This window comes from Gopherus flavomarginatus, chromosome 4 (assembly GCF_025201925.1).
Source record: "Gopherus flavomarginatus isolate rGopFla2 chromosome 4, rGopFla2.mat.asm, whole genome shotgun sequence".
NCBI lineage: Eukaryota > Metazoa > Chordata > Testudines > Testudinidae > Gopherus > Gopherus flavomarginatus.
Window position 1 is genome coordinate 211,086,007 of NC_066620.1, and position 25,260 is coordinate 211,111,266.

The 25,260-nt window shown below is 40.7% G+C and overlaps 1 protein-coding gene across 3 annotated transcripts in view; it reads right to left on the bottom strand.

Annotated features, from left to right (window-relative positions):
• Positions 1-348: 348 nt before the first annotated feature.
• FZD3 (frizzled class receptor 3) overlaps positions 349-25,260 on the bottom strand; it is a 92,435-nt gene continuing 67,523 nt past the window's right edge. For 2 of the 3 annotated variants that reach the window (XM_050948804.1, XM_050948805.1), the window contains exons 5-7: positions 14,610-14,758; positions 12,440-12,673; positions 10,734-11,642 (exon numbers count right to left, since the gene is read on the bottom strand). In XM_050948804.1, coding sequence (XP_050804761.1) covers positions 11,429-11,642; positions 12,440-12,673; positions 14,610-14,758 — 597 coding nt within the window. In that variant the 3' untranslated portion in view covers positions 10,734-11,428. Of the gene's footprint in view, positions 536-10,733; positions 11,643-12,439; positions 12,674-14,609; positions 14,759-25,260 lie in introns of those variants that run through there. The other variant, XM_050948806.1, reaches the window with a different exon arrangement.

The window sequence follows — 25,260 nt, forward strand, 5'->3', positions numbered from 1 at the left end:
AAGATATTATTTATCCGGGAACTCCCACAGCAGCTGATGAGAGATAGTCACATGCTTGAAAAGCAAATGTGACCTTCTGGTTTGTGTCTAGTGTTTTTTCTGCATGTGTTTTATGTGTGCATGGCTGACCAGTGAATACTCCCAGGATAGAATCAGTGCTAATGCAACACCTGTTAATCACTGAAATCTCATCACCTCCTGGTTTCTTTACTGTTAATCTATCACAGTTCAACAGGCTGCCTTAGCAAAAATGTCACTTCAATTACTGCTTTTTCGCTTCACCCGGCTCATACACTAATAGAGTTTGGCAGGATTAATTAATTTTGCTCTACAATTAAAGGAGACCTAAGACAAACCTTAACTCTTCGTTCACCAAGTCACATCCAGTCAATCCCGCGAGGCTGCTTGCTGCTGGGGTTTAACAGCTGTGAGGAGTGTTTTGTTGGGCTGTCCAGCAGATCAGGTCCCCCTAGGAGAGCTCGATTGTCCTTTCTGGAGAGAGGGCTCGTTGAAGATGTATTAAAAAGGGCACTATCTAGATAAAATGAGATTAAAAATAATATTGTTTTGTCTCAGCTACAGTCAGTGCTCAGTTGCCAGCCCCAGAGTATATTATTCAATCACGGGTATGTGAATGGTGATGTATTGGAACAGGTCACTTCCCATCCCTAATGTCTACTATCCTAATTCTTTCAGATGTTTATGGAAGTGTCTCATACCCTGTGATAGCTCTTGCAGAAAGAGAATGGAAAAGTAAATCTTTCCCATGTTGTCCCGGTAAGGGGTTGGGCTGGTTTGCTGTAGATCCCACCCCCAAATGGGACAGGACCTCTCTTTAAAAACAATAGTGAACCCCCCAAACTCATTGCACGTGGCCTAAGGTGGGAAAAGGCGCTATACCTCATGAAGCAGCCAGTCCACTTGTTGAAATAATAGATGGCATGTGAATGACAAAACGCAAAGCTCTAACGAAATGTTAGGAACTATTAGGAAAGGGATAAATAACAGTAGATATCACAATGCCACTATAGGAATCTGTGGTGTCCCCAGACCTTGAATACTGTGTCCAGTTCTTGTTGCCCCATCTCGAAAAGGATATGATGGAGTGAAAAAGGTTCAGAAAATGACAACAAAGATAATCAAGGGTATAGAACAGCTTCCATAGGAGGAGAGATTAAAAAGACTGGGACTGTTCAGATTAGAAAAGAGATGACTAAGGGGTGGTTGATAGAGGTCTATAAAATCATGACTGGTGTGGGGGAAAAAAAAAGTGTTATTTACCCTTTCCCACAATATAAAACCCAGGAGTCACCCAATGAAATTAATAGGCAGCAGGTTTAATACAAACAAGATGAAGTACTTTTTCACACAGTGCACAAATAACCTGTGAAACCTGTTGCCATGGGATGTTGCAATGGCCAAAAGTATAACAGGGTTCAAGAAAAGAACTAAATAAGTTAATGGACGATAGCGCCATCAGTGGCCATTAGCCAAGATAGCCAGCACTGCAACCTTATGGCTTGGGGCCACCCGGAACCTCTGACTGGCAGAAGCTGGGTGGGGAAGACTGGGTAGCATAGGCGTCGACTCCATGCCATTCTCCAAGGATTAGGCACCCATGAAAAAAAAAAAGAGGTGGGTGCTGAGCAACCATCAGCCACAGCTGTTTGGTGGGAGGTACTCAGGGGAGGGTGGAGAGCAGCAAGTGGTGGGCGGCCAGGGGCCTTGAGGGAGGGGGCAGAGCAGGAGTGGGAAGAGGCAGAGTGAGGATGAGGCCTCAGGGGAGGAGCACCCATAGGGAAAAACAAAAGCACCTGTGCTGAGTAGATCACTCTGACTGCCCTGTTCTGTACTCGGCTCCCGCCCCGCCAGGCTTTGTTACTGGCCACTGTCAGGAGACAGGCTCCTGGCTAGAAGGACCATTGGTGTGACCCAGCATGGCAGTTCTTACGTTTTCTTTCATCATCCTATTCACAAATGAAGAAGTTATGAAAGCAAGAAGAGTGTGACATGACAGCTGCATTTTCAGACACTTTCAACAGAAATAAGAAGCCAAGTTATTTTTGTCTAATCCCATTTTCTATAAACCAGGCAGATGTTTTATGTATTTTGGCAGAACGAGGTCTATTTGATTGCAGTGTTTCTAAAGACCAGATTTGAGGATTCTGAAAGCATTGGAAGACTTTTTTTAAAGTTATGTCAGGGCTCATTATTTCTGATAGAGATCCCACCTGGAAGCTATCTGCATTATTTTGCAATTCAGCGCCGTAAGGGATTTTTAAGCACTCTTTTGAAAAGACAGAAGCTGATTGCGGTACGAGTGTGCCAATGCGATTGGGAGAGAGAGAGAAAATACAATTGTGTCAAACAAAATAGCTTAAAAAGCCCACCACAGGGAAAACAAAGATTGCCTTTTGTATTCCAAGACAAAACACTTCAAAATAGTTAAGATTCTAAGCACCAAAGAGCTAAGAATTAACTCTGAAGAGTGATTCTCTCCCCAAAATAAAATAGCACAGTGGGGTTCCATTTTCATTTTTCTGATTCCAGCTCAAATTTACTTAGATTACATACAAAGACTTCTTTCTAGCTGCCACCCACCTCTCTTGGATCTGAAAGTCATTTCTGGGACATAATCCTTCTCCAGGAATAAAGATACTTCAGCTCAATTTCTGTGCTCAGTAACACTTGTGTAACCCCCAATACTGCTAACCTCATGCATTAGGAAAATCAAGAGTCAGGCAGCCAAAAACCATGAGATTGGCTTAAAAATCAGGAGATTTAAAAAAAAAATGTTTTTTGGTCTATTTGTGTTCTGTTTTTTAGAGCTTTTACAGTACACTTGGGTCTCATTTTTCCATCTTCTCTGCAACCATGAAGGCTACTTATTACTTAATTTTTTTTAAATGTTAATGAAAGCTGAGATTCTCAGGTAAGTACATGGCTCCAGGAGCCGTGGCTATAAGAAAAACACCAACTATTGCAAGCCATGCAATAAAATCACAACAGCTACAACACCAAACCCCTTTGTCTTTATTGAGGTTACACAAGTGTAACTGTGGATAGAATTTAGGCCTGAAATCAGAACCTACTGAATAATACTCTTGTTGCGTGAGACAGGATAGAATCCAGCTCCCTCTTCTGTAGCTGCCTTGGCTCAGGAGAGCTAACACAAGTCAAAAGTATCAAATGGTTACTTTTTACACGGATGCCAATAGATTGGACTCTGAAGGTCAGCCGTTGAGAAAGGTGGCACCATTTTTACATAATCACTTTTCTGATCAAAGCAGTACTTTGAAGGGGAAAAATCTCTTAATACAGAACATTGCTCTTTTCAAAAAACACCAAAATAGGCCAGTGTGTCATAGTATGTTGGGAAGAAAATGTCAGCCCATTTGGCATTCTAAACACCTCAATCTTAGACCATTATGATCCCTTCACCTTTTCTAGGTCTGACTCCATCCAGCTGTCCAGGCTCCCATGCTCACAGATGTACCGGCCAACCAATTAACTAACTCCACTGAAACACTTTTATGTCAACAGATATGTGGAGATGCTTTTAAGCGCACCAGATAGTTTTAGGAAAAGTGATGAACAAGATTCAATAACCGAGGAGTGTGAAGGAAATGCCCTGTCAGAAAGTGTAGACTGCAAAGCAAAACTGTGGGAGGGGAGATACCAGCTTCTCTTTGATGAGCTGAACATGAAGATTGCATTCTATAACTGAGGGGTGTAGGCCAGTGTTTGAGAATAAAAACATGACTGTCAGGGCTTTGCTAGTGGGATGTGGGTATATGGAACAGCTGGCAAGTATGCACAGACACAGAAACTGCATTAAGATCAGTCTTAACCATAAATCAAATACTATAATAGAAGACGAACAGGAAAGTAACAAGCAACAGACAAGAAGGGTTACTTACCCTACAGTAAGTGTGGTTCTTCCAGAGGTGCTGACTACACAGATTCCACCCTTAATGCGCACATGCCCCATGCACACAAGATCGGAGTCTTTTGAGCAGCAGTGTCCATTGGGACTGTGCCTACACCCTAAGTGCCTGGCTCCCTTCCCCTGAAGGCATAAAGGGTAGAGTGAGCCCAACTCTGTCTCATTCCATTGCCAGTACAGATTTCCCTAGGAGTAGGACTCTGCAGTAGTGGGGAAGGAGGATGGGACATGAAATTTGTGTAGACAACACATCTTGAAGAACCACAGTTAGTTACTGTGGGGTAAGTAACCATTCCTCCTTCTTCGAGTGCTTGTCCACATAGCCTGGGGACTAACAAGTTGTCTAGTTGTTTGGAGGGGGGGTAACAGGAGTCCTGTTTAAATAATCATAGCAGGACAAATCTGCTTCTGATCTGGAAGCCTCTAGTAAGGATTAGTGTCTTGTAAATATGCTGGTCAAACTCCACATAGCAACTCTACACACTTCAGTTGTAGGGATAGTCCCCAACCATTCAGCAAAAGCTGCTTCAGCACTAGTGGACTGAGCTCTAATATGGTTACATGTCTCTACCCTGGCTAACTCATAACATGTCCTTTTACAGCTGGAGACCCACTTGGATAACCTCTATGACATTTAACTCTACCAGCAAAGGCCACACATAGTCTTTCAGGTTAAAGAGCCAAGAATCAGTCCTGAGGATCTAAGACTCGAGTCATCTTCTTGAATTTGAAATGGTGGATGAAGATGTTGAGACATCAAAGGTCCAGGGAAGGCCACCAACTCTCTTTCTTCTTTGGGATCAGAAAATGGGACTAAAACCTCCTGTTCCTGAACTCTACAAGTTCCTCCTCCACTGCTCCCAGTCGTAGTAAACTTTTGTCAGAAGGGTCTCAAAAAAGGGAGAAAGGGGGTGGGAAGGGATTGTGATAGCTGATGGATTCCTTCACCAAGTAGTTGCTGAACTAACAAGAGGGGATGCCATTTTAGATTTGGTTTTGGTGAGTAGCGAAGACATCACAGAAGAAATGGTTGTAGGGGACAACCTTGGTTCGAGCGATCATGAGCTAATTCAGTTTAAACTAAATGGAAGGATAAACAAAAATAGATCTGTGACTAGGGTTTTTGATTTCAAAAGGGCTAACTTTAACAAATTAAGGAAATTAGTCAGGGAAGTGAATTGGACTGAAGAACTTGTGGATCCAAGAAAGGGGAAAAAAATCATAGGTAGGAGTTGTAGACCAAGCCGGACGAGCAAGCATTTCAGAGAGGTGATTAAGAAAAAAGCAGAAAGCCTACAATGAGTGGAAGATGGGAGTGATCAGCAAGGAAAGCTACCTTATTGAGGTCAGAACATGTAGGGATAAAGTGAGAAAAGCCATGTAGAGTTTTCCCTTGCAAAGGGAATTAAAACCAATAGTAAAAAGGTTCTATAGCCATATAAATAAAAAGAAAAAGAAAGAAGAAGTGGGACCACTAAACATTGAGGATGGAGTGCAGGTTAAGGATAATCTAGGCATGGCCCAATATCTAAACAAATACTTTGCCTCAGTCTTTAATGAGGAGCTTAGGGATAATGATAGGATGACAAATGGGAATGAGGATATGGAGGTAGATATAACCACATCCGAGGTTGAAGACAAACTCGAACAGCTTAATAGGACTAAATCCGGAGGCCCAGATAATCTTCATCCAAGAATATTAAAGGAACTGGCACATAAAATTGCAAGCCCATTAGCAAGAATTTTTAATGAATCTGTAAATTCAGAAATTCTCCAGTCATACGGTACAATCCCTAACATAGTTCCTACTTTAAAGAAAGGAAAAAACAAGTGATCCGGGTAACTATAGCCTGTTAGTTTGACATCTGTAATATTCAAGTTCGTAGAAAAATTTTTGAAGGAGAAAGTAGTTAAGGATATTGAGGTCAATGGTAATAGGGACAAAATACAACATGGTTTTACAAAAGGTAGATAGTGCCAAACCAAACTGATCTCCTTCTTTGAGAAGGTAACGGATTTTTTAGACAAAGGAAACGCAGTAGATCTAATTTACCTCTATTTCAGTAAGGCATTTGACACGGTTCCACATGTGAAATTATTAGTTAAATTGAAAAGATGGGGGTCAATATGAAAATTGAAAGGTGGATAAGGAACTGGTTAAAGGGGAGACTACAACGGGTCATACTGAAAGGTGAACTGTCAGGCTGGAGGAAGGTTACTAATAGAGTTCCTCAGGGATAAGTTTCGGGACGAATCTTATTTAATGTTTTTATTACTGACCTTGGCACAAAAAGTGAAAATGTGCTAATAAAGTTTGCCGATGACATAAAGCTGGAAGGTATTGCCAATACACAGAGAAGTACCAGGGTATCATACAGGAAGATCTGGATAACTTTGTAAACTGGAGTAATAGTAATAGGCTGAAATTTAATGGCACCAAAACGTGTTTTTAAAAAAATATACAATTATATGAATTTTGAAAAAAATAAAATCAAAGCCTATTAAAAGAGAACAACTATTTTTTTGTCATTTTATTAAAAATTTTAAAAGGTTTAAAATCAAAATGTACATCTACTATATGGTAATCTGCTTGTACACTCACAGTTAAAGTGCTAAAAATCAAATGTTACAAAACTGATACTGGCCTACTGTAAACAAGTCTACCAAGAGCCATGTAAGTAAAACCAGCTAACTTTAGGTACAATATCATGCTAATAACAAAGTGCAACCACTACATACAAAATCTCACAAACACTAAAGCTTTCCCCCTCATACAGAAATGGATGACGTTACAATACATACATGAGCATCTCAACGGAAACATTTGAAGAGATGAGAATGCCATTAAATGCACTGGTCATCATCATGAGAACCTAGAACAGTTCATTACTGTTGAAAACTTCAAAGACAACCCATCTCAGAGTCATTGTTCATCAGCAATCAATGTAACACGGTCATAAGATAGGTACATTAGCACAAAAGTGTAATCTGATATGAATTTTAACATTCCACAGCTCAAGTCTGATCTTTGCTACCAGAGGTCCATCTGCATATGATATTAATTTGCCAGCAACATTCCTCCTGCTTTAATTGTGCAGTCCTGCAAGGCATCCTCAGATGGCTCTTCCATTGAAATATATGGGAGATTGAGTGAGTGAGTATGTGGCTCAGACCTTAAATAATTTTAGTGCTTGTAAAAGATACAAAGACTGACCGCAGTAGAGATGTCAGTCTTCTAGTAGGTCTCTAGAACAATATAGCACCAGTACAATACAAGCTCTTCTCACCCTTCATCTTTGTACCTCAACTGTCAATTCGGCAGGACCAGTTCTGAAGAGGAGGATAGTAATGCAGTCTCTATACCCATGTTATCTTCAGTCTCTCTGCTAAAAATCTGTACGGGTACCAAACTGTGGTGAGGGTTCTAACATGGATGCCTGCCCTTTAGGAACTGGACTGAGACCACAGACTGATTTCAGCAGCAGACCTTACATTACTACTAACCTGAGATGCTTCCAAACCAATAGTCTATAGGTGAACTATATCCTGTAATCAATCTCTGATCATTCATATTTCAAATATATGCTATATACAGCTCAGAACTAAAGGCTCTGTAGCAAAACTTACATTTAAAAAACTAAAACTAAGAAAATACCAATTTACAGCATTTGAGAGCAGGTAAGCTGCTTTACAAGCAAATTTGTGGCTTTTTTATTTTTATTTTTTTTAAGTTTTCCAAAACATTTCCCAAACAAACCCTAGTTTGTGATTCAATAGGCAAAACACTGTCCTTGAGAAATATTGCACTCTCAGACAAACTTGTACATGTGACATCATTCTGTCTTCATTATGCAAAACTTCATTAAAACCATAGAAGTTAGGGTGAAGCACATTGAAGACATAGTAGCCAATGGAATAAGAAATGAAGAACATTGCCTGCGCTAGGGATGCCGTTGCCATAGGCAATCTGGCAAATGCCTGACTTTACCAGCCTGCCGTCAGAGATACAACTTAAGTGGTTACTGAACATTTCAATGTCGCCAGCAATCACCTATTCTCTATGTAGGGTAGAGTTGGCCCTGAACAAAAGTATGCTGGCATGAGGTTTCAGAGGAAAGCATGTTGGACCAGCATGTAGGAGAAAGATCCAAGATGTTCATTCCTTGAAGACATGATGCTGTAACTAAAGCAATACAAATATAGACAGTCTTATGGCTAAGGCCTAAAACTGGCAATCAGGAGATCTTGATTTTATTTTCAGCACTGCTACAGCCTTCCTTGTAACCTTAGGTGACACAAACCCTCCGTGCTTCATTTATCCCAACTATAAAATGGAGATAATGCAAATACTAACTTTACACAAGTACTATGATGCTTAATTCATCATTTTAAAAGGAATCTGAAATAAGAAGGCAGTTGCTTTAAAATATAATGTAGTATTAATTTAGTTTAGTTTTGAAGCTAATAGGTTGTGGGGTTGGGACTACAAGAGGCTGGTGGGGAAATCAGCAACTGGGACCAGAATGTTATATTAGAATCACTACTTAGGCTGTGCATTCTATGTACAAAATAGGTAAGTGAGAACGTCTAAACTCTCACATTTGGAACTGCAAACACAATCCCCCCTCACCCCCCAAATTAACAGATTTAAAACAAAATAACCCCAAACAAACCATGGATCTAACCTCAACCATTCCAAATCCCCCTCCCACAGTTAAAGAAGCCACAGTATAATGCAAAACGGTTGCCAAAACCAGAACACTATTGGAAACAGAGCAATAAAGATCAATGTAAACACTTTACTTTCAGTTACAACAATTAAAAAGTTGAAGATAATTGACTCCCTTTTTAAATCCAAATTCCTACAAAATAGCATCCCTTTGAAAAAACAAAGTTGCTCAGTTTAAGCTAAATTTTAAAACAAGAACATGTTTCACCATTGTTGGCAATATGGAATTGGAATTTTGTCAACCTAAAAGCCATCCTTAAACACATCTCATACCCATCTGCTTTAAAACAGGTGATATAGAATAATCAGAGACTTAACCTAATACACGACTGTGGCAGTTAGCTATACATACAGCCAATCCAACAGAAATTATAGGGTCTATTCTGCCCTCCAAGCACATGTGCACTGTAACTTTTATCACTATTAATGGATTTACATAGAGGGGAGAGTACAGAGTAAGCTTCCAAAAATTTGTATTTGAAGTTGGTTTTGGTTCATGCCTCTCTTTTGGAGAAAAGCCTGACTAGGCTGGGAAAAGCAATTTATAGTACACAGATTTTTAAAGACATGGTGACCCCAACAGCAACCTATGATTTTAAAGGCTAAAATGGAAAAGTGATTTGCTGTCATGTCATTGGGGAATAATTAAAATGAATAATGGTTGCACAGCCTAAGTCTTGTTTCTTCAAAAAGCCCCTGAGGTTATGCCATCCAAGCATGTACAAAGCCTTTTCAACATACCTCAAACAGGTCAAAAAGGGAATGAATATTAGGACAATGAAACAAGTGTATATTTCCCAGAAGTATTCTACAGTAATGATTGAGGTAGGTTCAAATGTAATCAGTATTTCTTCAAGGTGAATGATACCTGAAACTCAGGCTGGTCTACACTGGGGGTGGAGGGGGGGGAGGGAATCGATCTAGGTTACGCAACTTCAGCTATGTGAACATAGTTGAAGTCAACGTACTTAGACTTACTCACTGTGGTGTCTTCACTTTGGTGAGTCGACTGCTGCTGCTCCCCCATCAACTCCGCCTGTAACTCTCATGGCGGTGGAGTACAGGAGTGGACAGGAGAGCGCTCAGAGATCGATTTATTGCATCTAGACTAGACTTGATAAAATGACCCCCGCTGGATTGATCACTGCCTGCCGATCTGGCAGCTAGTGTAGACATACCCTTACAATAGCTGCTTCAGATCTACTGTACCATTAAAAACATGACTTGACTTTGCCTACAATGTCCACAAAGACATGGTATACCCTAAAGGCAAAAGAAGAGCAAAATTATTCCTGTTTCCACAAAAATCCGAGAATTCTCTGTTCCGAATGATAGTGGAGAGCTGGATAGAAGAGAGCCATAATATAAGCCGAATACTCTCTCCAGTGCAGACCCCACCTAAATGGGCTGGGGGCCTATGGAGGGGGAATGTGAAAACCTGCTCCACCTCCAAGTCTACAGAGTGGCAGCAGATCCTGACCCTGACCACCCCTTCACCTCCTTTCCACAGCAGTGTAATCTGGCTGGTGGATCTTTGCACTCATGGCTCCACTGCTGCACTCCTTCCTCGATACTCCCCCCCCCCCCAACACCTCTAAACCTCCCACTCCATAACATACTCAGTATAAAGGGAGCCTTCACAGAGCACATTTCTGTGGTTTCCTGTGGGTTCCCCACATAAACTCCCTGCATCCATTTCATCCCCCCCTCCAAACCCAAGCTGCAGGGGTTGGGATCAGGATTTGTTCTTATAGGTACATAAGGAGAGAGGTCGAACATTCTAGTTTAAATGGAAAATCCAGATTCCCCTATTATGAGTTTGAGGGGTCAGGAACAGGCAGTCTCAGTTTTTGTACGTTAATTTAAAAAATGGATAGCTGATTATCTAAGTAACTGGCTTCAAATTGAGTTTTCCACCTCTCCCCACAGAAAAATTGTAAACAAGTAGAAAATTTAAATAGTATTTAGTAAAAAGGCAAGGGCAATACCAATTTAAAAAAAATCATGCCTTCCCTGCCCCCCACCCCAACAATAGAGCCTGAACAATTCTGTAAAAAAATCATGCCTTCCCTGCTCCCCACCCCAACAATAGAGCCTGAACAATTCTGTAAGAACTGACTATCTTCACTGGAGTTTCCATTCTTCCTATGGAATGCTCATTCTTTTGTTTTATTTCCAGCATAACTGTTTAAAAATGCCTGCTGATTTCTCACAGATGCCCCTTTGTACAGTAGTTAATACGCAGCCCTCCCTCTGTGCTTTATGACAAGTATCACTTTATTATCTAATCAGAGACAAAAGGGTTTCATGGAAGAACTTCAGATGTTCAAGAGTTTCCTTCTGCTTACTGGAACTCTTAACATGACCTTGCCAGTGAGTCTTCAAAGGTAACAGTTACTGAAATTCAAAGTATTTAGGGATTTTTTTAAATAAGAAATCCAGCTATGATATATGATGGGAAAATAACAAGTTATCAAATAAATTATTAATAATTATCTACTGGTAGGTTCAAAATGAAGCTATCACTAGCTTTTACTTTTGTTAATTTCCAGATTGCTGATCACTGGAGCATCCTAGCACTGATGTGAGCACAATGACAGCTGGCTTTCAAAAGGCAAAGCCAGACTTCAGCTTCCTGATACAAAAAATCAGCACCAATGGGAAGCACAATAATACTGAATATTATCGCATCACTGAGAAATGGACTCCAAGTAACACTGTCGCAGGAGGTTCTCCTTTATGTTGAAAGCAAATCAAGCACTGGTTCCATCCTCTTCAATAACCCGGTTCATGCTGGTACCATGTGTAATGTGGGTCATTGGGTTGTTGCTGAGATCCCTGATGCTGCTGTGACGTGACTGTTCATTGAGCCGATGTGAACTGCTATGCCTGGAGTGATCAGTCAGTCGTGACATGCTGCCATGAGGTAGTCTGTCTTCAATGCCTCTGTAGCTGCAGGGGGTGTACCTAATTTATACAAACAAGGCCAATTTCATTATTACCTCAGGCAAGAGAGGGGGAGAGTGTGTAATATGTAAGTAAATAACTCTTGATTATATATAGTACTATGTTTTTATGAAAAACAGAAAGACTCAGTCTACTTGGCTCAACCACTGAACTCATGTGTGACCTCTGGCAAGTTGCTTTACCTTTCTGTGTCCCCGTCCCGCCCCGGCCATCTATAAAATGAGGATAAGGATACTTACCATAGCACCATATACACATTGTGAATAATAATTTGGTGAATAAATACAAGTTACCTAATGGTCACTTCAACTATACTACATTTTTTTTTTAAATTTCAGTAGAAATACGACAATTTACTCCAGCTGAGGATCTGGCACGTTCTTTAGTTATTTAAATTCACAGAAGTGTACAGAGCAGCCGTGCTCAAACACTACACTGAACTTGGAACAGATTTCATTTCCCATACAGTAGACACTACACACAAGGCACATTCTGTCTCAGTAGAGAAAGGGCTATTGGCTGCATTCATACTCTGATTAACTCATACACTCACAACTACTGAAAGAAGTTACGGTACATTTCCTCTTTCTAACCCATATGTTAAAGTTTTTAGGACCAAATGCAGAGGATATAATCACTAGTTTGAGAAGGTGAATATTAGCAGAGATTCAGAATCCATCCTTACGGTGACCAAAGCATAGCCAAATGAAAAAGTGCAGGTAGTGACCAGGATTCCCCCTGATTATCGAGGCACAACTCCATTTACATTAGAATTTTAAACTATGCCTGGAACTCACCTGCCATCACGGGACCTATGCAGGCTGCCATGGCAGCTGCTTACTTTGCTGTGAACACTGCCTGCTTTGCTCCTCTGGTCATCCATCATAGCCAGATGAGTAGATGAGGCATGAGTGGAAGTCCCCTGAGTGGAAGTGCCCCTTGACTTTCGGATAATGGGGGTATTAGGATCCCTCAGAAGTGACTGAGCAAAATCGGGCTCCTGCAGCACCTGGCGGCTCTCATTTACAGCTCTAGTCAAAACATGGAATTGGAATAATTAATGTTAAAATAAAAAATACCGCAAAGCGATCACAACAGCTCTTCCAGACTGGCCTATGCCATCAATAAACATGTAGCTTTAATACGCACATCATGGTCAAAATGTTACAACTTGGTACCTAAAGAGCAGTGAGGCAGAACAACCAGGGCACTTATTTAGTTGCCTACATATGGATTGAGTTGCCTAATTTTAAGCACCTCAATTTGAACATTTTGGCCAATGCTTAGAGAATCACCCTGTAGCCTGTAATTGCTCTTCTAGTGTAGGCATGTGGAGCACACGGTAGCATAATTGCAGTGTAAATAAAAGATTTGCCATTACCTCACATGACTCCAGCAGCTTCATGAATCCTATGGATCATGCAAGAACTAGAAGCAGTGTAATTTTCTTTTAAACCTGGAATTCCCTTATGGCATTACCTCTGGAGAGTTCAGAGATATTGCCCAGATTCCTGCAGAAGCAGTCATCTACATAAACAGGAAAAGTCACTACCTTCCCCCCAAATGGTATTTTAAAAACTGAATTATAAATGTCCTTAAAAGCAGCATATTTTATGAATTACAAAATATACAGAATCTGTCTTTGCCTTAGCTCAATGATTGTGGTTCCCACCCTGGTTTTTTGGAGCCCCTCCATGCGGGATTGGTGGATGGGTGCACTTTTAGTATCCTCTAGGTATGCTCTGGCAGAGTTGCCAGTGATTTCTCTGTCCATTTGATCTCTTTTTAGTTATTTTGTAGAATGGAAAAAAAAAAACTTTTCTAAAGCTCTTGGTTTTGTGTCCGTTCTCCTAGGGTCCCCTCCTCACCTAATGGCTCCTTCTTCTCATTCTCCCACTCGTCAAAATGCTACACTGTCTACTTGGAATGGGGCTGTCCATCCACAGCTCCATGAAGAAAAACCAGCTCTGCCTCTCACTGATGATTTAACTGCCACAGCAACAAGAGAGAGCAGCTTGAGCCAGAAGGCTGGTGTGTGCTGTCCTGCAACAGAAGGGCCACCACAGGAACATGGCAACAAGCCTGGAAGCTTCAAGGAGCCACCCACTACTTTAACTGACGAAGAATGTTTAGGATAGAGCACCTGGTGTCATGCAGCTTTCTCTGCCCTATTGCTCGGATCCTCCGCCCTATCTCCTACTCCACCCAGACTAGTCTGTCACCTCCAGGGATGTCCAGGCTAGGAAATATTGCCTTAGTCTCTACATAGCTTTAGTTGAAAGGGTGTATTTGGGTAGATAAAACATGTATTAATTAGACTAAGTTGCTATGAATCTTATACAAGTGACCACATTTATTAGGTTGCCTTTTGCCTTAAAATCTGCCCCAACTATATTGAGTGCAATTTTCCTCCATTTTTAGTAGAAGACCACTTTAGTGTTAAGCAGTGAATTTGTCAGTCCATTGAGAGGTCACTTAAGACAGATTTCACTGCAATTCATTTTATTAAACTGCAGTTTGGTAGGGGCTTCAATGCACAATAGAAAGATAAAGAAATGTACACAACTGCTGCAGAATCATGGTGGAAAAATGCTTGCTTCATTTCAATAGAAAGGACCAGTTGTCTAGCTGAGGAGATGGTGTTTACAGAGAAGGAAGCTATACTACTGCACCCTTCAGAAAGTGATAAAAATGTACGATATCGTGGCATATCCCATTTGCTCTAAGAACAAGGAAGCAGAATAGCTTGATAATAGATGAAGAATGTTAATTTGATTCTGTTATCAAGAAAACAATCTGGTGCAAATACATGACATTTCTAGGCAAGTTGCCTCTGCTCCCATCCCTCTCTCCAAGAAGGAACTGATTAGGACAGGATTAACTCAAAGTGTTCTCTCAGGAGTACATGAGAGAAACTGTTTATTTGCCAATATTACACTGGTAAGTCTTTCACATAACAACACTCACTCTTTTTTCCTGCGTCCATGAAAAAAGCTGGCCCATTCAAAGCAGGTCTTTTTACTTCCAACCCAAAAGACAGAAGGGATCCCAACCACTAGAGCCATAAGATACTTCATCAGAAATAGAATCAGGTCTGGGCGGCTCATCTGAGAGATCTAGAGAGAGGAAACAGAAAAGAACATGTTGCAAACCATTATAGTTTGCTACTCCAGCTATTAACTAATTTAAAATAACTGTCTCAGCCTTGAGCCAAAGTAAACATCATCAAGGTTCCTTTGTTTCACAGTTCTATAGAACTTCACAAAATAATGTGCAGGCTGGTGCAGTGTAAAAACAAAAGATTCAAATACTGAGAGGTCTTGTATTTCTGGTCTGGTGTAGTGTTTGCTGAACAATTTTGAAATATTATTGGTTCAAAAATGAGCCTTTGTAATTTGTGAATAGAGATAAACTACATAAACCCATGTGCTTCAACTTCTCTTAGAAAGTCAATAATACAGACACCTCCACATCATGGAACATATTCTACAACCCCTTGTCCCTTATTCCAGTGAGGATCAGATTCTTGTTTTCCATTCCCTAGAGCCTTGGTTTGGCAGCAAGGTGTTATCACACGATTCTTACCCCCCATTGGATGATACATGAAGAAACAATCACAGCTTATACTAAGTCCTTATTACCAGACAATGTGGGCGTTCCTTTGACAAAATTTATGATCAGTACATTTGGGGAACTTCCTGAGTTGTAGCCGCAAGACATGAACCATAAAAAAAACAAGATTTCAAGCTGAAGTTCAAAAGAACTAATTTTCCCTGAACCACTCCACCACCTTGTTGCAAGGAGAGCTAATTCACTGTGCATTCCCTGCTTTGGACTGCTACTGTATTCCAGAACTAGTCATGTGACATTTTCACTAAAACCGTCACAATTGAAAAACTATCCTCAGTCTTAGAGGCCCACGATCAGGAAGCCATTTCTATCTCAGGGTCTCCAACTTCTGGTCGACCTTCATTGAAAGCTTCCACTGGCAGTATACGATCTGCCATTAAATGATGTAGGAAATAATCTGAGAAGCAGAATACCACGCCCAGAGATGTGCTTCACACAATAGAGTCTTAAACACAGAACACTCACTTTCTGTTTACTAGCAATATAACTATTTATTTAGAGTAAAATCAGAAAGCAGTGTGATGATCTGAATCCAATACCATGCATACAATGCCCTAAGTTAACACTGGGCAAACAAACAACGATGAAGCTGTCTTTTCACAGGATGAAAATTCAACTGAAGTGTTATCAAGCAGGGTTCAGTGGCTATTGTATCAAGATAACTTTATAAAAGCAACAGAATGGCTGATCAGCTGCTGTCTACTCAATTACATCTCATTTTCTGATGTGCATGTCAGTAGATGTACATACCAGTGAAGATACACTAGTAATTATTATAACACTTTGCTTCTCTATAGGATCTCAAAGCCCTTTACAAACAGTAGCATTTACTTGTGACGTTGGCAAGTATAATTATCTCTATTTTACAGATGAGAAAAACGGAGGCACAGAGAGGTTAAGTGACTTTCCCAAAGTCACACAGCACATCCGTGGCAAAAAAAGAATACAAACCAAAATTTAACTACTATATGGCATTCCTTCATCATGGAGACAGATTTTTTAAAAAACGAATAAACCAAACATGAGCATTATCATGAGACTATTCTTCTTTGAGTTCCTGTTTGAATCAAGTGAGCTCAATTTGCCCATTGTCAGTTTGCTCAGCATCTTTTAATCTAGTTTCTACCACTTTCTGCCAGAAAGCAACTACTGATGTTGATGGCCTTTGACAACATGACAGACTTCTCCATATTGTTTGTCCATTTAACTATACAAAACTGATCTGAAAGCTTCTTAGGTGGTATTGTACACAACCCTATTATGGTGTGTTCCCCCCCCCCAACACCTCTTTTGAGTGAACCGTTCTGTTTAAATCAAACAAGTATCCTGAGTTAAGCTTTCAAAAAAATAGCCTCATTACTACACAAGAACTACATTTTATACAATTTGAATAGCTTTGAAATGTGTCAATGGGGCACTAACTTGGTGGGAAGCATCATTTCCTAATGTAGATAAAAGATTTGGACAGGCTTTTATATACAAGAGTCTATTCCCTGCATACTGGACCAAATTCTCTACTGGCCTAGCTATAAATGACTTCTTGATTTACACCATCACAGAATTTAGTCCATTGTATTAATATGAAATTATGCCTCTGCTACCAAAGAATCCACTGATCTACTGATTATTATAATGCCTGTTACACAGGATATGCTCTGAAAAGTGCCACGCTGAATTCAGTGCTTGAATCATAGCACACCATCATTTTAACTTCAATTAGGAGTTGAAATTAACTCCAACTTCAAGGAGTTTTATGTTGGTCCTATTGTTACCTACTAGACATCCCTGTGTGTGTGAAGAAGCCTAATCCATTTCCCAAAAATATCCTGATCTGAAAATCTTATGATAAAAATGGTCAAAAGAATAAAACTTAAAAATCATACCAACTATAAACTGTACCCTAACAACAATCTTGTAGACTTCTGAATGGACAATATCTCCTAGTCCTACAGAAATGGGGCACCATCGTTATTACTGCAAATAAGTGAATCTTCACTGCACAGATTAAGTGCAAACCAATACTTTAATACGAACGTATTCATCGAGATCATATCAGCATTTCTGGGTTCAGCACATCCATGCTTGGTGGATTTCCAAATTTATTTTTTTTATTTTATATAATTTCTCTCTCTCTCTCTCTGAGTTAGCAGCCATTGACATTAATTGGGCAGTTTACACCTCGGAGCACACAAACTGCTTTGAAAGCCTTTGGATCTGCACACTACTTTAAGAGTGAGGATTTGTGGAAACATCTAAAGCAGCAGCATACATTCACTCTAAGCAGAAGCTAGGGTTGCCAACTCTGACTGAAGTTATTCTTGGAGATTCCCTCCTCTCCCCCCAACATGACAATGTCATTTTCTTAAAATATCCTATTAAAATCTCCCAGCTTGCTTTCAATAGTCACTGGGAGACCGATGCCAATTCCGGGAGACTTCAGGCTAATCCGGAGGGTTGGCAACCCTCGCTAAAGCACTCCTAGATGAACACACAAATAGGCTATTAAAATTTCAACCCTTTATTTTGTATTAAGTGCAACTGAAAATATGATTTGGGAGCTAGACTTCTGACAACGCCTTTTACAAAGCATAAAAATCAATCAATCAAATGTGGGAGGGGAAGAATGACGATACCAAGTGTCAACTCATTAGAGTCACAGAAAGATTCTTTTTTTAAAAGCCTATTTTAAGGAAATATCACCACTATAAAAAGTAACTGAAAAAAGATGCATACAAGAGTATTCTGGTTCTTCTTTCAGCATACCAGCAGAGTGGATAAAAGCTATGTCAATCAGCAGGGGCTTACTGTTATAATCTGCTGCAAATACTAAAGTTTATTTTTTAAAATCCCAAAAGTTGAACTATTGATGTAGATTGTTAAAAGAAAAATTGAAATGCTATTAAAGGATTAAAAGTGTGCCTTTCCTACTTACTTTTCTACAAACCACCTCACATCTGCTGATCTAGGCCTAGTCAAACTGCACAAAACAATTATTATAATGACAAGGAACACCAAGAATTGCATAACATGAAGTGTTGTCACAGGATTTTGTCTTCTTTACCCACACTAACAAAGAGCTGTATTAAATCAGTACTGCAAGAACTTCTACTGTAACTCACTCATGAGATAAGTGTCAAATACGATCTGACATACATGCGCTCTGTCTCTGTGGCACAAAGAAAGGTCCCATTTAAAATAAAATCCCTTTTAACTAGTGACATGCTGGCAGACCAGGTGTCAGCTCTTGTTAAGCCTTTAGGCCTCAGCCAAGCACTGACAAATTCATCGCTGGAAACCAGTCCAGCTCACCTGTGTGTTAGTATGGTTAAAATGGGATAAGTTGGTCTCTTGGGATTGGAAGCAACCTGCATCTTTTATGATCTTTGATGCTTAGCACCCATCACTAAGTCCAGCTTGCCAGGGAGGCAGAATAGACTGGCATGCCCAGAGGGATTTCCTGTGGCTCCATGACAAGACTCTTATAGTGCTCCTGGAGTTCACATGTGTTACTGGGTTGGTGAAATCTAATTATAGAACATATAACTCATTTGGGGTCTCTGCCCTGCCTTGTTGACAGTCTGCCCTGAGGTCAGCACTCACGGTTTTGAGCCACTTCAGACACTATGACAACTAGATAGTTTGATGATCAAAAGTAGGAACATGAAAATGTTAGAATCAGCACAGGCTTTTTGTTAAGTTTGACTTCACCAATCCAAATCTCAAAGTGAAGAGTTTACAGAGAATTTAAAGTCAAGTTCAATTTTAGTTATTTAAACTATTGCACAAAATCTTTCATGGGTTAAGATATTATAGGTATCCTCTTCAAAAAAGGAAACTGCATTTATGGTACTTCTCACTTAAAAAAAAAGTGCAACAAAGAAAAACTAAGGTTAAGTAAAAAAAACCTCACAACAGTATGGAGATAATCTGCCAACTACAATTAATAGACTTCAAAAATGTTTTAGTGAACTATGTCCAAGGCATTCCTGTTTCATATCACCTTTTAGGCTCTTGTTCATGACACATGCTGTAGCAACTTACATGGCATGACAACTCCTTCAACAAGGACAAGTGCAGAGTCCGGCACTTCGGACAGAAGAATCCCATGCACTGCTGGGGACCAGCTGGCTAAGCAGCAGTTCTGCAGAAAAGGACCTGGGGATTACAGTGGATGAGAAGCTGAATATGAGTCAGCAGCGTGCCCTTGTTGCTAAGAAGGCTAACAGCATATTGGGCTGTATTAGTAGAAGCATTGCCAGCAGATCGAGGGAAGTGATTATTCCCCTCTATTCGGCACTGGTGAAGCTACATCTGAAGTATTGCATCCAGTTTTGGGCCCTCCACTACAGACAAGATGTGGAGAAACTGGAGCGAGTCCAGTGGCGGGCAACGAAAATGCTTAGGAGGCTGGGGTGCATGACTTATGAAGAGAGACTGAGGGAACTGGGTTTATTTAGTCTGCAGAAGAGAAGAGTGATGGGGGATTTGATAGCAGCCTTCAACTACCTGAAGGGGGTTCCAAAGAAGATAGAGCTAGGCTGTTCTCAGTGGTGGCAGACGACAGAACAAGGAGCAATTGTCTCAAGTTGCAGTGGGGGAGGTCTATGTTGGATATTAGGAAAAACTATTTCACTAGGAGGGTGATGAAGCACTGGAATGGGATCGCTAGGGAGGTAGTAGAATCTCCATCCTTTTAATGCCCGGCTTGACAAAGCCCTGGTTGGGATGATTTGGTTGGTGTTGGTCCCGCTTTGAGCAGGGGGTTGGACTAGATGACCTCCCGAGGTCTCTTCTAACCCTAATATTCTATGATTCTATGACATCCGCACACCCACACAAATGATTTAGACACAGGGTACATTTACACAGCAAGAATGATCCAGAAGTAGTGAGTCTCAGAGCCTGGTCTTACAGACTTGAGCTTGTGGGGGCTCATGCTACAGTACTAAAAAAATAGCTGTGTAAACATTCAGGAGCTGGCTAGAACTCTGGTTCTGAAGCTGGTGCCCTCAGCCTTCAGAGCCCCAGCCAGAAAAATCTACACAGCTATTTTTTAATGCTGTAGCATAAGCCCAAGTCAGAGACGTCTATTTAGCATTACAAGTGCTGGCCTGCCACTCACACTTCTCTATCAATCTTAATGTTATCGGGGAACTTCAAGCAAATAATAGAGAGAATCTATTTCTTTACTTTCCTATTTGTCAGCTTTGCAGATGTGAAGGCATCCTCATACATTTTAACAAATGTATAATATAAGCAAACATAAGGGAACTTTCTCCTTATCAGGCTGTCAAGGGCTTTCAGTGACCTAAAATATTGACAAGTCAAGTCTCTCTTATAGGCCTAACAGAACTGAACATAAGAATGGCCATATTGGGTCAGACCAGTTGTCCATCTAGCTCAGTACCCTATCTTCTGTCAGCGGCCAGTGCCAGATGCTTCAGAGGGAAATGAACAGAACAGGGTAATTTTGAGTGATCAATCCCCGGTTGCCCAATCTCAGCTTCTGGCAGTCAGATTTAGGGACACCTAAAAGATTGGTAAGGTATGACTTCTTTACAAAAGCTGTGTTGACTTTTCCTCAACACATCATGTTCATCTATGCATCTGATAATTCTGTTCTTTACCACAGTTTCAAATAATTTGCCTGGTTCTGAAGTTAGGCTTACTGGTCTGTAATTGCCAAGATCGCCTCTGGAGTCTTTCTTAAACATCAGCATTACATTAGCTATTGCCAGTCATCTAGTACAGAGGCTGATTTAAGCAATAGGTCGTATACCACAGTTGTTAGTTCCACAATTTCATATGGGCGCTCCTTCAAAACTCTTGGGTGAATACTCTCTGGGCCTGGTGACTTATTGTTTATCAATTTGTTCCAAAACCTCATCTATTAACCTCTCCGTCTGGGACACTTCCTCAGATTTGTCACCTAAAAAGAAGGGCTCAGCTGTGAGAATCTCCCTCATATCCTCTGCAGAGAAGACCAATGCAAAGAATTCATTTAGTTTCTCTGCAACGGCCTTGTCTTCTCCGAGTGCTTCTTTAGCATCTTGATCCTCCTGTGGCCCAGATGATTGGCAGGTTTCCTGCTTCTGAGGTACTTAATTTTTTGCTGTTAAGTTGTGTGTCTTTTGCTAGTTGCTTTTCAAATTCCTTTTTGGCCTGCCTAATTATTACACTTTTACATTTGACCTGCCAGAGTTATGTTCTTTTCTATTTTCCTCAAGTGGATTTGACTTCTAATTTTTAAAAGATGCCTTTTTGTCACTTAATCACCTCTTTTACTCTGTTTAGCCATGATGGCTTTCTGTCATCTTACCATTTTATTTGGGGTATACTTATAGTTTGAGCCTCTATTATGATGTTTTTTAAAGTTTCCATGCAGCATGCAGCCATTTCACTTTTACTTTTAATTTCCATTTATCTAGGCTCCTCATTTTGGTGTAGTTCCCCTTCTTGATGTTAAATATTACTGCGACAGGTTTCTTTGGTATTTTCCCCACTACAAAGATGTTCAATTTAATTAGCTCATGGTCACTATTACCCAAATGGCTCAATTATATTCATCTCTTGGATCAGATGCTATGCGCCACTTGGTATTAAATTAAGAACTGCCTCTCTTGTGGGTACCAGGACTAGCTGCTCTGAGAAGCAGCAATTAATGGTGTCCAGAAATTTTAGCTCTGCATCCTATCCTGAGGTTACATCTTCCCAGTCAATGTGGGGATAGTTGAAACCTCCCATTATTATCGGGTTCTCTGTTTTTGTAGCCTCTCTAATCTCCCTGAGCATTTTACAGCCACCATATGAGTCAGGTAGTCAGTAGTATAGTCCTACTGCTATACTCATTATTCAAGCATCGAATTTCTATCCAGTAGTGATTCCATCATACTGTCTGATTCATTTAAGATTTTTACTATATTTGGCTTTGCTTTCTTTCATATATACTGCCACTCGCCTCACTAGTGTGACCTACTCAGTCATTCCTATATATTTTGTATCCTGATACTAGTGTTCCATTGATTATCATCACTCCAATTTTCTGTGATGCTTTTTATATCAATATCCTCATTTAATAACAGACAATCCAGTTCACTCATCTTAGTATTTAGACTTCCTGTATTTGCATACAAGGACTTACAAAATTTATCAGTATTTAGTTGTCTGCCACCATGTGATGCAATTGAACGAGACTGTTTCTCTTCAGTTCCTACCTGTATTTCATCAACTTCCACTTCACCTCTTTACTAGGATATAGAGTATCCCCTTTAATAAATCCTGCCCTAAGGGTTGTGTCTGTCCAATCTAAGTGCTCCTCCGCACCTGTCTGCTTTCCCCAGCCCTTAGTTTAAAAACTCCTCCATGACCCTTTTACTTTTATGTGGCAGCAGTCTGATTCCATTTTGATTTAGGTGGAGCCCATCCTTCCTGTATAGATTCCTCCTTTTCCAAAAGTACCTAGTAAACCTAAATCCCTCCTCTGAACATTAACATCTCCTCCACAAATGGTAGACCCTGCAGTTCTGCCTATCTAACTGGCCCTGCATATGGAACTGGAAGCATTTCAGAGAATGCCATATGGAGGCACTGGACTTGTATCTCTTACCTAGCAGCCTAAACTTGGCCTCCAGGACCCCAGTTACCTCTCCCTATGTCACTGGTAATTGCCTGTACCATGGATCACTGGCTCCTCCCCAGCACTGAACATAGGTCGGACTAGATGTTTTGTGAGGTCTGAAACCTTTGCACCCAGCAGTCAATTTACCATGAAGTCCTTTTGGTCATCACAAATCCAACTATCTACGTTTCTAATCATTGAATTCCCCATTACTTTTACCTGTCTTCCTAATAACTAGGGGTCCCCTGCCCTGGAGAGGTATCTTCACTGTAAGATGATACCATGACATCTGGAAGGAGGGTCCCAGCTATGGGATTGATTCCCTCCATTTGAGCTTGGTGTTCTTTCCTTCACACTTTCATCCTCAGACAGACAGAGGTGGTCAGAGTGAGGGTGGGACCATTCTACTGTTTTCCAGAAAGTCTTATCTATGTACTTCTGTCTCCCTTGGCTTCTGTTCAGCCACTCAGGTCTCAAGAGCCCATATGCAGTCTCTGAGAGCCATTAGCTGCTGACACCAAATGCACACACATGCCACCTGCCCATAAGGCTAGAAATCATAGATGCCACATACAGTGCAATAAACTGGATAGCCCCACTCTGCTGCTGGACTTCTGCCTGCATTATTTTCTCTCTTGCAGGAAATTTTGTTTGGTGCATGTGTGTGTGTTAATTTTTTGAGGGGTGGGGTGGAGGTATTAGCCTAAATTTAGAGAAGGTTTATTAGGTTTATTATCTACCTACTTAGGTTTATTATTATTTATCTGGCTCACACGCCCTCGCTAAACTCCCTTGGAAACTCCCATTTGCTAGCTCCTCTGGTCACCTATAAGCTGACTTTTTAAACCCATTCTCCCTGAGTTAGTCCCACCCCTTTATCAAGAGATCCTAAGGGATTAGGGTTCAAAAGATGGCAGGTTAGAGCCTTGTTAAGAAGCTCTCAGCCTTGCCTAGCAGGCCACTGGGCTCAGCACACAGCCCCCCAAAACAGAACACACTAAAAACTTCAGTTAAGCAGGCACAAGGCAGGCAAGTACACACAACGCACTCACCCTAAGAGTCATGTAGTCACTCCTCCATCTGGAGTACTCCTTTGCAGAACTCCCATTTGCTGCTCCTCTTCATTAGCAATAATATCTTATCTAATCAACCCTGGGGACCAGCCTCTGAATGCCATATTGTACATGCTGCCTCTCCAAAAGTCTGAAGACACGTGGTATCAAAATGCTGAGCCCTGAAAGGAAGTCTTGCCACTTAGAGCAGGGTCCCAGATTGGTGACCCATCCGTATCCTTCACACCTGCTCCTTTTCTCATGAAGACCAAATTTGTGTTTCTCTTACAATTAAGCCAGAAGCAGCCTGAAGTATCTGGTACTTCCTGAATCTGGAGCTCCTGTAAGAGTCAGTCATGGGGTACTCCACTGAGAGCTTGTTCATTGCCCATGGCACTAAGCCTGGAGGCAATTAAATGCTTCATGATATGGCATGGCAGTGGCAGCCACATGCCAGGGTGTAGCTCGAAAGACTGGTAGGGTACAGAGATTTTCTGCATTCACTTCTTTTCGGGGGTGTCTCCCTCAGCAAGCAAGAGTTTTAACATTCCACCTGCCAGAGACCAACAACTGAGTTCTGTCAACTGGTAAGGACAGTATATGTATGGATGAGATTTTGTAATCAAAAGACTTAATTCTGTCTCCATCTGCTGGCTGTAAGGAACTATAAGCATCTAGACTGGGATAAATCAAAAAATAAAAATGTATTTTCCATGGTATCTACATCATTTTGAAAGTAAACAAGGACATTATTTTAAGAGGGGTAACAAAAGGTTCAAACACACAGTGGCAGGTGTTCAATACAGAGGTTTAAAAAAAACCATTAATTTCAGCATTCCTCCAGGGAAAAACAGTTCTGCAACCCAGACACTGTTAATTTAGGATGTTCACTCATCTCTGAATATTTTTCTCTTCTGTCCAACTATCAATCATGGCTGCTTTATGCATTAAATAGCAAATTAATGAGCTTGCTGCAAATGCGAAGTTAAAGCTCAAACCCACTACTGAGTGCCCAACACCTGTCCTCCTCCTTTGGGGCACAATTCCACAACTATGCTGAGGATCTGAGATTTCCCTAAAGACAAAAGGCAATGAAATTCAAACCAAGCCAGGCTTTTCTTAAAGATGAGTGGGGGGGAGAGATTGAAGAGAATCTGTTCTAACAGGATCACCATTCTCATACAACCTCAGTCACTGTCATTACTTTTGAGCTGTTCACACTACACTCATGTGCTGCTGTTTTCCCAGATAAACAGTGTTTGGGCAAGGTAAATCCATGTTACAGTCAGAAATTATCTTGTTGTTCTATCAGTAAACC